Source organism: Pseudorca crassidens, chromosome 11, assembly GCF_039906515.1.
Source record: "Pseudorca crassidens isolate mPseCra1 chromosome 11, mPseCra1.hap1, whole genome shotgun sequence".
NCBI lineage: Eukaryota > Metazoa > Chordata > Mammalia > Artiodactyla > Delphinidae > Pseudorca > Pseudorca crassidens.
Window position 1 is genome coordinate 39,879,397 of NC_090306.1, and position 16,425 is coordinate 39,895,821.

Genomic DNA, 16,425 nt, shown 5'->3' on the forward strand with positions numbered 1-16,425 from the left:
ATGCCAGAGCATCTGCTACTGAAGACCTATTTTAATTTATTTTGATATAAATGGAAAATTGTGTTTGGGATAGCATGGGAAATGAAGCACACTGCATTTATTTGTACTCTTGCAGTGTGTCTCAAAGCAGCTCAATTCAGGAGGAAAAAGTATCTTGTCAGAAGTCAATAGAATTATCTTTCTTGTTGGAATTTTTGTAGCTCCTTGAAGCACATCTGCAGGTGATTCTATAAAAAGCTAAAGTTGAGTTAAATGATAACAGGAAATTTTAATCTATTGAAATCTAGGAAGAGTAAAATATTCTTGTCTTTCACCACCACCGCTACCACCACTGACAGGCAAGGCTACACACACCCAGAGAGACTCCACATCAGAGGAAATGACAAAGCTGGTTCTAGTGGGGGGGGGGGGAATTTTGCAGTAGAAAAGCCCCTCAGTTGTTTTTCTTGCTTTACCTGAGACCTTGTTTATTGGCCTGTGGTCTCACTGTGTCTAAACCATATGTTCAGATGAATACTATTAAGATCGTGTTGTGCAAAAAACATGTCATTTCTTTTGCTTCAGTAAATGACTGAAACATTTAGCTTTGTTTATTCACATAGAATTTGGATTGAAGAATATTCTTTACTTTCTCCTTCCTTCAAACCAGTTTTACACATTGAGAGATTAAAGCCCAAATTAAAGAATTTTGGAGAAAATTCATGTAATTCATAATAGCTTTAGATCCTAATAAATGTCTGCCTGGCATAGACTCTGGTTTAAGACTGACCCATATTTATTTCTTTAATCTGGGAACACACTAAACTCTCTTTATGTTATTTGATAATTTACAGTGTTTTTAACTATCTATTTAACCTTTTGGAAGTTTAGAGGCTTAGACACTAGGTCTAACAAAATAGATACCATTGCTTGACTGTATGAATAGAACAATCCCAATACAATTTCTTGTTACTACATTTTATTAAAGTAACAGAGTTCTTGCTGTCTAATAAAGCAACAGACATAAGTATATACTGAGAGTTTAAATCAGACTATGGTTTGACTTGTCTAACCAAGTCAAGATACTATAGGGAAAAAGTATGAAGTTGAAGGAAAATAGATATTATGCAGTTAGTATTCTATTTTTAAGAGGTAAGTGATAAAAAAGTAGCTTTTTCTCAATTATTTATCTACAAAGGAATCATATAAAGCCAACCTATTTTCATAATATTGACCTTAGTATGATGCATACAAAAGGGACTTCTAAATCCTAAAAGATTAAATTATATCAAATAGTGCTCCAAGGTTGATTGAATTTCATTACATTCTAATTTTTTAAAATATAATTTACAAATAACATATGCAAGCAGCTCTTGAGTTGTCCACAATACCCCAGTCTACAATTATTCTTACTGTACTTAAGACACATAATAGGCAACTATCAGGCCTTTGCTTTTGAACTGCAGGTAGACTTCTGGACATTCCCTTAAACACCAAAAGCAAAGGAACTATTTTACTTTAAAGCAGCTGCTCAAAGACTTTAGGATACTCACTACCTATATCCATTTGACAGGGAAGAATTAAGGTTTCTGAGTCTTTAATTTAAAAAAAAAATCAACTGATGAAAATGTAATTCTGGCATGTCAGTTAACCTTAGCTATAAAGGCTCTCAATTAATACCCCCTTTACTGTTTTCTTCCCAACATAGGCCATGATCATTGCTTTCACATCAGACATGATCCCCCGCCTGGTGTATTACTGGTCCTTCTCCGTCCCGCCCTATGGGGACCACCCACACTACACCATGGAGGGATACATCAACAACACTCTCTCCTACTTCAACGTTGCCGACTTTAAAAGCAAAAGCAAGGAAAATCCGTACACTGAGCTTGGTGACTATACCACATGCAGGCAAGTTCTGGTTATAAGTGTTTAAAAATGCACTTCATCTTTTAAAGGACTTTTATTGTAATATAATTCTATTTGGTATCATTTAAATAAAATTGCTAAAGATGTTTTTTTCCTAGCTTTCTTTTCAATCAGACTTTAAAAAGGATGGGATATAAAAGTTAATACAGACTAGGGTTAGAACTTTCAAGCCAAATCATAAGGCAAGGTTTTTAAATGAGAGTTTCAAATGATTACAGGAAGACTGATCCAGGGGGAAAGTCCTATATCTTAGAACTGAAGAAACTCTAAGAGTTCCAAAAAGCAAGATAATTCAGTTGTTATGACTAATGTGTTATTCAAGCACAACCTGATGGTACTGAATGATGACAAACTAGTATGTACCATCACTTAACAAAGCAACGCAAAGACAAAAATGTAAATACCTCAGCCTGGCCTAGCAGTGTTCTCTAAAAGTGTTCCAAAGCTCTGTGCACTAATATTAATGGCTAGTAAGATCAACTGTGGACAGTGTACACTTAGTTTTGTCAACTGAGTTACTAACTGAAAAGTTTGTTGACTGCTCGTAGAGTTGTGTGTGTGTGTGTGTGTGTGTGTGTGTGTGTGTGTTTTCAATCAAAGTCTTAAACCTAAAGGAGGCTTTAAAATTCATTTAGTTCAACTCCTCAAAGCCTTCTCTGATCCACATTCTCAACAACACAACCAAGAAACCAGAGATAAGCCCCAGATAAATGTTTCCAAGTTACACATAGTAAAGCCTCTTCAGAATCCCTCATTGAATCTGGTTACTCTTACTTTACATAGTTCTAAAGAGTAATTAAACTAGGTCTAAGAGGTTACAGGCAGAAAATGAGAGATGTGCTACCTGAGGGAAATACACTAACAGCAGTAGCATATGATGTCTGACAACAAGGAAATTAAGTAAGAAAATTATAAAAAGTAGGTTAGTATTCTCTGTAGAGAGAGATAGCCCCATAGCTGAATGAACCCTGATGACACCATTATATAAATAAATTTATAAGCATGTTTCTGAAAATATGCTAACTTGTTTTAGTTATACTCTTTTGAGGAAGCAGGGATAAAATTTAAAATATTTTTGTTCTTTTTTACAAAGATGGAATCCATCATTACCATCATCTTCCTCTTGTAAGTTAAATGAAGTATTACTGGAGTAGTTATTTCAGGGTTTTGTCATCAAATTAAACTCTTGGAGAAAACTTGGGAGTTCCCTGCTGGCCTAGTAGTCAGGATTCCAGGCTTTCACTTCCGTGGTCCCGGGTTCAGTCCCTGGTCAGGGAACTGAGATTCCGCAAGCCATGCCATGTGGCGTGGCCAAAAAACAAACAAACACTCTTAGAGAAAATTTATATGACGTCCAATTTAAAAGAATGTTGCATGAAGTATGACCTTTTTTAATGGGCCCTTGTTTACAGCATTTGATCAGAAAGAATTATCTCCTGAAATGTCTCCATCTCATTTCCAGGTATCGTGATTTCCGGTACCCTCCTGGACACCCACAAGAGTATAAACACAACATCTATTATTGGCATGTGATTGCAGCTAAGCTGGCTTTTATCATTGTCATGGAGGTAGGAAAAGTATACTCTGAAATAGTTTATGAAGCAGTGTATTTGCAGGCTTTGTTGTTGCCTCTTCTGACTTAAAATGTACAATATGTTATCTCCTGCTAATAATTATTTTATAACATTTATTAATAAAATTTGACCTGAGAACAGTAATTAAATGAAGTTGGTTGGGCTTCCCTGGTGGTACAGTGGTTAAGAATCCGCCTGCCAATGCAGGGGACACGGGTTTGATCCCTGGTCTGGGAAGATCCCACATGCCACGGAGCAACTAAGCCCGTGCGCCACAACTACTGAAGCCCGTGTGTCTAGAGCCCATGCTCTGTAACGGGAGAAGCCACCCCAATGAGAAGCCCGCGCTCTGCAGTGAAGAGTGGCCCCCACTCATCACAACTAGAGAAAGCCTGTGCGCAGCAATGAAAGCCCAACGCAGCCAAAAGTAAATAAATAAATAAATTTATTTTTTTAAATAAATAAAGTTGGTTAACTCCTTTAAAAGTTAAAGGCATGTTGTGTGCTAGGGGAATTCAATTCCTTTCAGTTCAGTATTAATTGAAGGCCTTTTTATTTGGGGCACTGGGCCTTTTATTTGGGGCACTGGCTATTAGGCTATGAAGGGGCTTATTCAAGACAAATAAGAGATCATATTTTCCATGGAGAAACTTTTATTGCTATAATATTTTTATTTGTATTATTTTAATTGCATTTTCACAGTGTACCTTCTTACAATAGTTTTTTACATCCCTGAAATTTACCAGCTATGAAAAATGACTAAGGCAGCTATAAATTTGAAATTGATCTAACCAACTTTACTTCTTACACCAAGTGAATAACTACTACTTAATTCCAAAGATTTGAAAGTTACTTCATTGGTGTGGTCAGTTAGTATTATATTTAGCTGCAAGAAACAGAAAGCCCATCGATAGTGGCTTAAACAAATAGGGATTGATTTTTCTTACATAACAAATTTCACTAGGAGTAGCTGGGTGCTCCTGAATTAACACCAGCTCACTGATGTAAGGACTGTATCTGATTCTCTAGGTTTTCTCTCATTGCATGTCACTCTGTGGTTGTAATATGACTACTGCAACTCCAGATAACACATTTATGTTCTAGGCAGGAGGAAGGAGAAGGGTGATGCTAGCCAAATCTTTTCCTATTGGTTAGGAAAGAAAATGCTTTGCCAGAAGCCCCCAGAGAAGACTGTCACCTACATCTCATTGGCTAGAACTACAGCACATGGTTCCTCATAGCAGCTAAGTAGGCTGAGACAGGAGGTGTTTGGTTTGCTCTGAGGAGACTCAAAATCTGTTAGCAAGAAAAAAGTGGGACAGGCTACCTGGCTTTGATAATTTTTCTAGTATTTTTTTAAGTAGTTACCAAAAATTAACAGAAGAAAATAGTTCATCATTAGTTCACCATCATAAGTGGATTCCTGAAGTACAGTATCTGATATATCGGCAAGAGTCACTAGTTTATATTCAAATATGTAGTTGCCAAAGTGTTTTGATTTCTACTTTTGATATCATGGTGGACTAGATGCTGTGAGGGGCCATCTCACTACAAAACATTTAGAATCAGTTAAAAACATAATTTCCTTTGCAGTTTTGCGCTTACTAGAAGGAAAGAGAATATACAAAGAGGAAAACACCATGATTGCCTGAAATAGAGCAGTGAGCACCTCTGAAGTTCAGGACTGCTCTGAGAACAAGTGCTGTTATTAGTGTCTCCACCTAAAAACCCAAGGAGACCAAGCTTTGGGTCAGCAGTGCAGTAGAAGAGCTGAACTTGAGACTCTTGGATTCAGCCAGGGACCCCACAAAAGGCTAAACATGTCTCCAAGCAGAGGGAAATGCATATCTTCTCTGAATAAAAGCATCCTTAATTTAGACCCCAGTTTTTTCCCAGATTGAGATAAGCAAATATGAGCTAACTATCAAAGATCAACAATGGCAAAGGGGAAATTTTTAAAAAAAGAACGAAAAACCAAGAATGAGATTTAGCCAAAAAAAGTTTAAAAATAAAAACCTGATTTGGACCATCAATAACTTTTAAGAGTTTGAATTATCAGATAAGGGATATAACTTAACCATATATGAGAATATTTAAACAAATAAATGACAGAGCCAAAATGAACAAATAAGAAACTGTAAAAGAAGTCAATATTTACATGCACTGTAAGGAAAATGCAGCACACTGAATATAAGATCTTAAAAGTAACCTGAGAAAGAAGACAGATGACTGACAAAGAAAATTAAGATTAGAATGAGAGTAGATGTTTGTGGGGTTTTTTTTTGTTTTGTTTTGTTTTGTTTTTGTGGTACGGAGGCCTCTCACTGTTGTGGCCTCTTCTGTTGCGGAGCACTCTGGACGCGCAGGCTCAGTGGCCATGGCTCATGGACACAGCTGCTTCGCGGCATGTGGGATCTTCCTGGACCAGGGCATGAACCCGTGTCCCCTGCATCAGCAGGTGGACTCTCAACCACTGCGCCACCAGGGAAGCCCTAGACGTTTGTTTTTAATTGTTGTATAGTTGTTTCACAATCTTGTGTTAGTTTCTCCTGTACAGCAAAGTGAAGTACAGTTCCCTGTGCTATACAGCAGGTTCTTATTAGTTATCTATTTCATACATATTACTGTACATATGTAAATCCCAATCTCCCAGTTCATCACACCCCCCCACCCCGCTTACCCCCTTGGTGTCCATATGTTTGTTCTCTACATCTGTGTCTCTATTTCTGCCTTGCAAACTCATTCATCTGCACCATTTTTCTAGATTCCACATATATGCGTTAATATACGATATTTGTTTTACTCTTTCTGACTTCACTCTCTATGACAGTCTCTAGGTCCATCCATGTCTCTGCAACTGGCCCAATTTCATTCCTTTTTATGGCTAAGTAATATTCCATTGTATACATGTACCACATCTTCTTTATCCATTCATCTGTCAATGGACATTTAGGTTGCTTCCATGACCTGGCTATTGTAAATAGTGCTGCAATGAATATTGGGGTGCATGTGTCTTTTTGAATTATGGCTTTCTCTGGGTATATGCCCAGTAGTGGAATTGCTGGGTCATATGGTAGTTCTATTTTTAGTTTTTTAAGGAACCTCCACACTGTTCTCCATGTGGCTCTATCAGTTAACTTTGCCACCAACAGTGCAAGACGGTTCCCTTTTCTCCACACCCTCTCCAGCATTTGTTGTTTGTAGATTTTCTGATGATGCCCATTCTAACCAGTGTGAGGTGATACCTCACTGTAGTTTTGATTTGCATTTCTCTAATAATTACTGATGTTGAGCAGCTTTTCATGTGCCTGTTGGCCATCTGCATGTCTTCTCTGGAGAAATTTCTGTTTAGGTCTTCCACCCAATTTTTGATTAGGTTGTTTGTTTTTGATATTGAGCTGCATGTGTTGTTTATATATTTTGGACATTAATCCTTTGTCCATTGATTCATTTGCAAATATTTTCTCCCATTCTGAGGGTTGTCTTTTCGTCTTGTTTGTAGTTTCCTTTGCTGTGCAAAACCTTTTAAGTTTCATTAGGTCCCATGTGTTTATTTTTGTTTTTATTTCCATTACTCTAGGAGGTGGGTCATAAAAGATCTTGCTGTGATTTATGTCAAAGAGTGTTCTTCCTATGTTTTCCTCTAAGAGTTTTATGGTGTCCGGTCTTACATTTAGGTCTTTAATCCATTTTGACTTTATTTTTATGTAGGGTGTTAGGGAGTGTTCTAATTTCATTCTTTTTCATGTAGATGTCCAGTTTTCCCAGCACCAAAACTGCCTTTTCTCCATTGTATATCCTTGCCTCCTTTATCATAGATTAGTTGACCATAGGTTTGTACGTTTATCTCTGGGCTTTCTATCCTGTTCCATTGATCTGTGTTGCTGTTTTTCTGCCAGTACCATATTGTCTTGATTACTGTAGCTTTGTAGTATAGTCTGAAGTCAGGGAGCCTGATTCCTCCAGCTCCGTTTTCTTTCTCAAGATTGTTATGCTCTCTGGGGTATTTTGTGCCTCTCTACAAATTTTAAGATTTTTTGTTCTAGTTCTGAAAAATTGCCATTGGTAATTTGATAGGGATTGCATTGAATCTGTAGATTGCTTTGGGTAGTACAGTCATTTTCACAATATTGATTCTTCCAGTCCAAGAACATGGTATATCTCTCCATCTGTGTCATCTTTGATTTCTTTCATCAGGGTCTTATAATTTCCTGAGTGCAGGTCTTTTACCTCCTTAGGTAGGTTTATTCCTAGGTATTTTATTCTTTTGTTTCAGTGGTTATGGGATTGTTTCCTTAATTTCTCTTCCTGATCTTTCATTGTTAGTGTATAGGAATGCAAGAGATTTCTGTGCATTAATTTTGTATCCTGCCACCTTACCAAATTCATTGATTAGTTCTAGTAGTTTTCTGGTGGCATCTTTAGGGTTTTCTTTGTATAGTATCATGTCATCTGCAAACAGTGACAGTTTTACTTCTTTTCCAAGTTGTATTCCTTTTATTTTTCTTCTCTGATTACCATGGCTAGGACTTCCAAAACTGTGTTGAATAATGGTGGCAAGAGTGGACATCCCTGTCTTGTTCTTGATCTTAGAGGATGTGCTTTCAGGTTTTCACCATTGAGAATGATGTTTGCTGTGGGTTTGTCATATATGGCCTTTATTATCTTGAGGTAAGTTCCCTCTATGCCCACTTTCTGGAGAGTTTTTATCATAAATCAGTGTTGAATTTTGTCAAAAGCTTTTTCTGCATCTATAGAGATGATCATATGGTTTTTATTCTTTGATTTGTTAATATGGTGTCTCACATTGATTGATTTGCCTATATTGAAGAATCCTTGCATCCCTGGGATAAATCCCACTTGATCATGGTGTATGATCCTTTTAATGTGTTGTTGGATTCTGTTTGCTAGTGTTTTGTTGAGAATTTTTGCATCTATATTCATCAGTGATATTGGTCGGTAATTTTCTTTTTTTGTAGTATCTTTGTCTGGTTTTGGTATCAGGGTGATGGTGGTCTCATAGAATGAGTTTGCGCGTGTTTCTTCCTCTGAAATTTTTTGAGAAGGATGGTTGTTAGATCTTCTCTAAATGTTTGATAGAATTCACCTGTGAAGCCATCTGGTCTTGGACTTCTGTTGGAAGATTTTTAATCACAGTTTCAGTTTCATTACTTGTGATTGGTCTGTTCATATTTTCTATTTCTTTCTGGTTCAGTCTTAAAAGATTATACCTTTCTAAGAATTTGTCCATTTCTTCCAGGTTTTCCATTTGATTGGCACAGAGTTGCTTGTAGTAGTCTCTTGTGATGCTGTGTACTTCTCTGGTGTCCATTGTAACTTCTCCTTTTTCATTTCTAATTTTATTGATTTGAGTACTCTCCCTCTTGATGAGTCTGGCTAAAGGTTTATCACTTTTGTTTATCTTCTCAAAGAACCAGCTTTTAGTTTTATTGAAATTTGCCGTTGGTTTTTTGTTTCTATTTCATTTATTTCTGCTCTGATCTTTATGATTTCTTTCCTTCTACTAACTTTGGGTTTTGTTTTTCTTTCTCTAGTTCCTTTAGGTGTAAGTTTAGTTTGTTTATTTGAGATTTTTCTTGTTTCTTGAGGTAGCATTTATTGCTATAAATTTCCCTCTTAGAACTGATTTTGCTGCATCCCATACATTTTGGATTGTCGTGTTTTCGTTGTCATTTGTCTCTAGGTATTTCTTGATTTCCTCTTTGATTTCTTCAGTGATCTTTTGGTTATTTAGTAGTGTATTGTTTAGCCTCCATGTGTTCGTGTTTTTTACGTTTTTTTCCCTGTAATTTATATCTAATCTCATAGAATTGTGGTTGGAAAAAATGCTTGGTATGATTTCAATTTTCTTAAATTTACCGAGGCTTGATTTGTGACCGAAGATGTGATCTATCCTGGAGAATGTTCCGTGTGCATTTGAGAAGAAAGTGTAATCTGCTGTTTTCGGGTGGAATGTCCTATAAATATCAATTAAATCTATCTGGTCTGTTGTGTCATTTAAAGCTTGTGTTTCCTTATTAATTTTCTGTCTGTCTGGATGATCTGTCCATTGGTGCCATTAAGGTGTTAACGTCCCCCACCATTATTGTGTTACTGTCGATTTCCTCTTTTATAGCTGTTAGCATTTGCCTTATGTATTGAGGTGCTCCTCTGTTGGGTGCATATATATTTACAATTGTTATATTTTCTTCTTGATTTGATCCCTTGATCATTATGTAGTATCCTTCCTTGTCTCTTGTAACATTCTTTATTTAAAGTCTGTTTTATCTGATATGAGTATTGCTACTCCAGCTTTCTTTTGATTTCCATTTGCGTGGAATATCTATCTTTTTCCATCTCCTCACTTTCAGTCTGTATGTGTCCCTAGGTCTGAAGTAGGTCTCTTGTAGACAGCATATATATGGGTCCTGTTTTTGTATTATTCAGCCAGTCTGTGTCTTGAGAGTAGACTTTTTAACATCAATCTGAAAGCCAGAAGAGAAGAGTCTAATATCTTTAAACTGCTAAAGAAGGTAACTATAAACCTCAAATTATAGCAAAACTTTGAGTAATTGAAAAATCTGTCCCCATTGAAAACACCAAGCCATATGGCTTTCTAGGAGAGTGATACCAAACTTTCTAGAACAGATCATTTCAATATTATACACACTCCTCCAGAGATAAGAAAATACTCTCCAACCCCTTTTAGTTCCTAAAATCAGACAAGATTAGAAAGGGAAGGGGAAATTATGTCAGTCTTACTCAATGCATAGAGGCAAAGGTCTTTTTAAGATGTGCAGACTGAATCTAGCAATCTATTTTCAAAAGATGACATCATACCACATTCGCTTTATCCCAGAACAGCAAGGGTGGTGTAACATAGAAAATCTTCATATCTGTAAATATTACCTACCTCAGAAATGGATGGGAAAAAAAAACAAACCTCTTTCCTACATCAACTTTTGCCTCTTTCTTTACTATGTAATTCTATCACCTGAACTCACCAATATTTCTCTCAGCTCAAAATATTCTCCACTGTCACACTACCTGACTTACAAGAAACATTTGACACAGCTGATCACTCTTCCTTGAAATTCTTCCTCACTTGGCTCCCAGGGAAACACATATTTTGCCTTTCTTCCTACCTCTCTATGCAGTCCTGTCTTAACTTCATTGCCCGTCCCTTCCTTCTCTTCTTAATGATCCATGGCTCATTCCTTGGTTGTGTTTTCTCTCTACCCACAGCGTTGGTGATCTCATGCAGTCCGGACACTTTAAGTGCTATCTGTATGCCAGTGATTCACTAATGGATATCCCCAGAAAACCTCTTCTGAACTCAGCCCATCAATCCAACTGCATACTTGACCTTTCTGCTTGGATATCTAACAGATACCTCAAATCTACTGCCCTAAATTCCCATATTTTCTTAAGTCCACTTGCAATGTTCTTCTCCCTACCATGCACTAAATCTGTTCTGTCCACAGTTTTACCCCCCTCTCAATTATGGCAGTTCCATCTCAACAGTTGCTTGGGCCAGAATTCTTGGAGTCCCCCTTGTTTTCTCTGCCCCACTTATTCCACATCCAGTCCTGTTGAGTTTTCCTTTGAAAATGTATCACAGATCTGACCACTTCTTACCAGCTCTGCTGCTGCCACCCAAGTTAGAGCCACCATCATTTCTTGCCCAAATTAGGACAACAGTCTCCTAACTGGACTCCCTATTGTCTTCACATCTCACTCTGAGTAAAAGCCAAAGTCCTTATAATGACATACAAGGCCAAACACAATCTAGCCATGCTCTGTTACCTCCCTGAGGTCACTTCACTCCAGCCTTCCTGGAATGCACCCTTCAGGTTTCTACCAGATGATGGACTGTGTTGGCTGTTCCCTTTGCCTAGAATGTCTTTCTTCCTGATGTCTGCATGGCTAATTTCCTCACCTCCTTAAAATCTTTGCTCAATGAGGCATGTCCAGACTGATCTATATAAAATCTATATAAATTTTACCTCCCACCATAACACTCATGATAACTGTTACTCTGCTTCACTTAGCTCATGTCACTTTTTTCCCCATAGCTCTTATCACTTTTTAACACTATGTGTAATTTATTTGTTTTTAATTATGTTTATACTATGTTATCTCTATCTTCTTGCTAGGTTAGGGATTTTTGAACAGTGAATAAATAAAAAGGTTTTCAAGCTCATTAGTCATCAGGGAAATGCAAAGTAAGACCAAAGTGAAAGTCCATTTCATAATCACCATGTTGGTTTAAAAAAAAAAAGTGATGGTAACAAGTGCAGACAAGGATGTAGAGCAACTGAAATCATCACACACTGCTGGTGGGAGTGTCATCTGGTATAGTTGGTACACTCTTGTAAAATTGAAGATTCATGTAACAGAGGGTCTCAGCAGTTCCACCCCTAGGTGCACGCTTTTGAGAAACTCACAGGTATTCTCCAGAATCCAAGTGCAAGAATGTTCCCAACATCATTGTTTCTAATCCAAAAACTAGACACAAACCCAATTCCTTTTGATAGGGGAACAAATAAATTACAGTGTGTTTGCACAATGGAATATTATATAGAAGTGAAAATGGATTACAGTTATGCACAATAACATTGATGAGTCTTAGAAACTAATTTTGAATGGAAAAAAAGCAATTTTCAAAAGACTATACCATACTGACAGTATCATACTGTTTTTATAAAGCTTAAAGCAAGCAAAACTAAACAAGATACTATTTGGGGATATATACATACCTTGTTAAACTATTCAAAGTAAAAGAAAATTATATACATATACTCACACAGATAGTTCAGTGTTTACCTTTGGGGAAGAGGCCTGGGAACAAGATAGGAAAGAAACACACATAAAAATATCATAGCATCGTCAGTGTCATGGTGAGTGTTCTAGATATTAGATGTATTCTGTTCTACATGTCAAATAGTATTCTTGAAATGTATAAAGTAACAAAATGTAGCACCTTGGCAGAGCCATGCTGTGGTGGGAGAGATGGGGTATACATGACGAATGCCCACCACCTTGTCCTGATATACTGCTATAATGACTAGCAAAAATAAATGGAAGAAACTCTGTGTTCCCCTACTTCTCTTTGTGATTGACATTTTTCTTCTCTCCCTTAGCATATCATCTATTCTGTGAAATTTTTCATTTCATATGCAATTCCAGACGTATCGAAAAGCACGAAGAGCAAGATCAGGAGAGAAAAATACCTAACCCAGAAGCTTCTTCATGAGAATCACCTCAAAGACATGACCAAAAATATGGGAGTCATAGCTGAGAGGATGATAGCAGTAGTAGATAACAATATACGACCAAAATCAGATTAAGAGTTTTATGTTCTGAGAAGCACTTTAAAGAATTTAGCTTTATCAAAATATATTATGAATCACTAATGAGAATAAGTTAAATCACTTCAGCAAATATGAGTCTTAACTATGACCATTTTCATGCAGATTATTTTTCAGTTTCAGCTAGCGATGTAGGAACTGGAAAATGTAAAATTGAGATCAAGAAGGGCATAAAACTAATCACCAGGAAAACCAAAAATGTTACTTTTTTTGATAAATTGGAATTTTAGTAACACAGAAGAGGTGTCTTTGTGTGCTTAAAAACAACCCCTACCAAAGTAGAGTGGATTTTTTCCCTCCATTTGATTATTTTCATTCCTTCTGTTCTCAAGCACATGATCTTTTTTTATTTTTAGGCACTGTTTCATTTCTTCACTTTTTGCCAGATCTTTTCCAGAGTTATCTTTCCCTTACAAATACCATCATTAAAGATTAGACATGCTAGCAGTTGTGTATTAAAAATATCTAATGCAGAATTCAGTTTGAATGCTGTATTAAGTGACAGATAGACCCAAGACTTCACAATATTTAGGTGCGTTATCACATTCCTACAGAAAAAGAAATCTCAGGTAATGAGGCAATAGTTTCAGTCTTCATCTTGGCCTTTCTTTCCATCTCAGAGAAATACTTTTAATGGATTGCAAGGAAGATGATAGCAAGGTTCTGAGCATATTTGTGCTAATTCACAGTGACACCTTTCATCTTCCAGGAGCACTCCTAGAATGTTCTGTGCCTAATCAATGTTGACTGCTTTGCAAATCTCAAGGGAATAAGATGGCAAAAGCAGGGAAAGTTACAGATTGAAACAGAATTGTGACTCGTATTGATCAGGATAATTAATTTACCTCTTCTGAAGATATGTCATTTCTTGAAAAAAAATGAAATCAAGTGATTAAAGTTACACATTTATCAACATAATGGTTTGGAAAAGATGAGCGCATCAGGTTCCCACCAGTTGCCCTTTATCCATGAGATCCCAGGAAGTACAGTATTACAAGCAACCTTGTGATTGTCTCACGGCCATTGTGACAGGCCAGTGCTGCGCCTGTCAAGAGAACAGCAAGTGCCCTCAGTGTGACCGCGCCGTGTGCCTGCGAGGGGTTCTGCACGTCCAAGTGATCAGCCTACCAAAGCATCTGCCACAGAGAAGGTAGCTCAGCGCGTCCTCCCTTCTCTTACTCCCAGCCCAGTAACTTGTTTGCACCTGGGGAGCATTTTTTAGGGAGGGAAAGGGAGAGACAGGAGAATACCTAGATTATTCCCAAAAGAGAAAAAGAGACGGGATTTGATTTGAATTCCAGCCTCTCCTCAAGCCAGTCAGGCAATTAAGGGTCAGAAAACAAATTAGTTTGGTCACAAACTCTGCCGTCAGATGGAGGTAACTTCCTGCTAAACTTCTGCCCCACCGTGCACATCTTGACCTTAATTTATTCAGCTCCACAGTCTCTACTGTGCTTTACTGCTTTTCGGGTGCCAGGCCCTCTTGTAAGCTCTGGAAAAGACACAGGGCCCGTACCTCTCACCTGTGACTGGTGACAAGGCAGGGCTGGGTGCAGGAGAAGGTGTCTGGCACGGGATTCTTGCTAGATGGGCCGCCACCCACTGGGATGCTGCTAAATGCCCAGGTGCCACAGGAGCCAAGACACTCAGAGTCCCAGCAGCAAAGGAAAAGGAAACACTGTTCAGTGAGCAGATTTAATAGAGTAGCTTCACTCCAGGTCACAATTCTAAATGCCTGCCATGAATGTTAAAAACAAAACAGTATTTCTGTAGGATTCATCAAAACAGTATTCTGGACTTTTGAATTGTCCCAGTGGATCTGGACCATTTCACTAACTTTCTTGATAATGTTAATGGTGTGATCAGAGAGTGCTCACAACAGGCCATGTGAGATGGGGCCACACTGGGAGAAAGAAATGAATTTCTTCCGAGTGGGGAAGTGCTCTCATCCCTTTCCCTGCTCACCCGGGACACTGCTCCTGGAAGTGGTGCCGATTCCTCTCAATTACCTCTTCTCTTCTCTGAAGTGTAGGAGTATCTCCTAGTGTTGGATATGGCAATTACTCACTGCTTATGGAGTCACAGAAAAGGAAATGTTTTTGCCTTATCTCCTTGTATATAAAATAGAACTTGAAAAGAATTCATTTATGTTTTCATAAACCATCTTTCATAAATCGTCTTCACAGTTTAAAATTTGCTTCTGTGGACAGGAGGGAAAAAAACCTCTACCCTTTTAAGGCAGCGAATGTGATGTATGACACTGCCAATATTCCCCAAACGGCCAGGTTGTAGTGGGGACCCAGATTAACCTGTGACACTGACAGTGTTCATGTAAGTCTAGTGCTGACTAGTGGGTAGTGAAGAAAATGTGGGGCTGTGTCTGCAGGCACTCGTGGGCTACCTCTGTAGATGTGAGCAGAGGCAGCACCTTGGAAAAATGTATGGGTGTGGCAGTGGACCTGTGAAGGGGAAATCTGGGCCTAGACCTGCCTGGTGTTAACCACTAGAGAAATTTTACTTTGTATCCTTTTGTGATGCCTGTGAATTTTAACAAATCAAAGCATTAGACCAAAATACTCAGGAGATTTTTCTTTAAATATCCCTCAGATACTTTAGTTATGTCAATAGGAAGGGAAAGCTTTCATTTTTGTTTGAAAACTAAACAAGACCATTTTGCAAACTGTTTATCACCAAAAGCCTTCCCTTATAATTGCATGTGCATCTTGAATTTCAGAAAACATTAATTCACAATAGGGGGTCAGAATACGCTCTGTTGTTGAAACACTTCTTGTACCATTTTCTTGTGTCCATATTATATTTTAAGATGTTTGAAAAGTTAAAATGTATGAACAACTTAAGTAAAACTGAAATATTCATGATGCTTTTCATACACTGTGGCATAAGATGTAAAGTTTGTAATATTTTGCAAATTTCTGTGCACTTTAATCTTTTATAATTATGAGCAATTTAATAAATTCATTTTTAAAAACAATACTGTGATCTACTCTGTATGCAATTGTCACAATGTTTTTAAGAAAGAGAGCAGATGTATATCTATTTACCAATTATGTATCAGATAACAGATGTGCATTTTTATGTGGATTATATCTAAAATTGTATTTTTCGTAACTTGCACTTACTTTAAAACATGTTTTTTCTGGGAAAAATTGGGGGTGGGGTTTCAGCCAGGGCTGCTGCAGACAGTTGTTGGGATTGAGGCCTGTACAGGACACCAAGCCTGGAGACCAGGTGTGCCAGTGTCGGGATGCATCCACTAGTAGGGAGAGGTGCTTCCCACTAATTGCATAAAGATGCCTCTGCATTCTACACATGGGGCATGTCACCTGACATGGGGCAATGACTCCCAGAGAGGACATGTCTCTAATAAGGCTCAGAAAGGCTCTGTTTGGATCTGCCATGGCCTTGGGTACAGAAAGGGGAAATTATGAAGAAGAATATAAAGGAAAATCTCATTACAAAACACAACCTTTTTTTTTTTTTTATCCTGGACAACATAAAATCCAGATATTAACTCATTCCATCCTTTGATTTCTTTTCCTTTTTTGACCAGC

At 37.6% G+C, this 16,425-nt stretch overlaps 1 protein-coding gene across 3 annotated transcripts in view; it reads left to right on the forward strand.

Moving 5' to 3' along the window:
* Positions 1–15,845, forward strand: part of ANO6 (anoctamin 6) — a 201,244-nt gene extending 185,399 nt beyond the window's left edge. For all 3 annotated transcript variants that reach the window (XM_067696281.1, XM_067696282.1, XM_067696283.1), the window contains 3 exons: positions 1,688–1,890; positions 3,371–3,476; positions 12,626–15,845. In XM_067696281.1, the coding sequence (XP_067552382.1) occupies positions 1,688–1,890; positions 3,371–3,476; positions 12,626–12,832 (516 nt within the window). In that variant the 3' untranslated portion in view covers positions 12,833–15,845. The remainder of the gene's footprint in view (positions 1–1,687; positions 1,891–3,370; positions 3,477–12,625) is intronic.
* Positions 15,846–16,425: the final 580 nt, after the last annotated feature.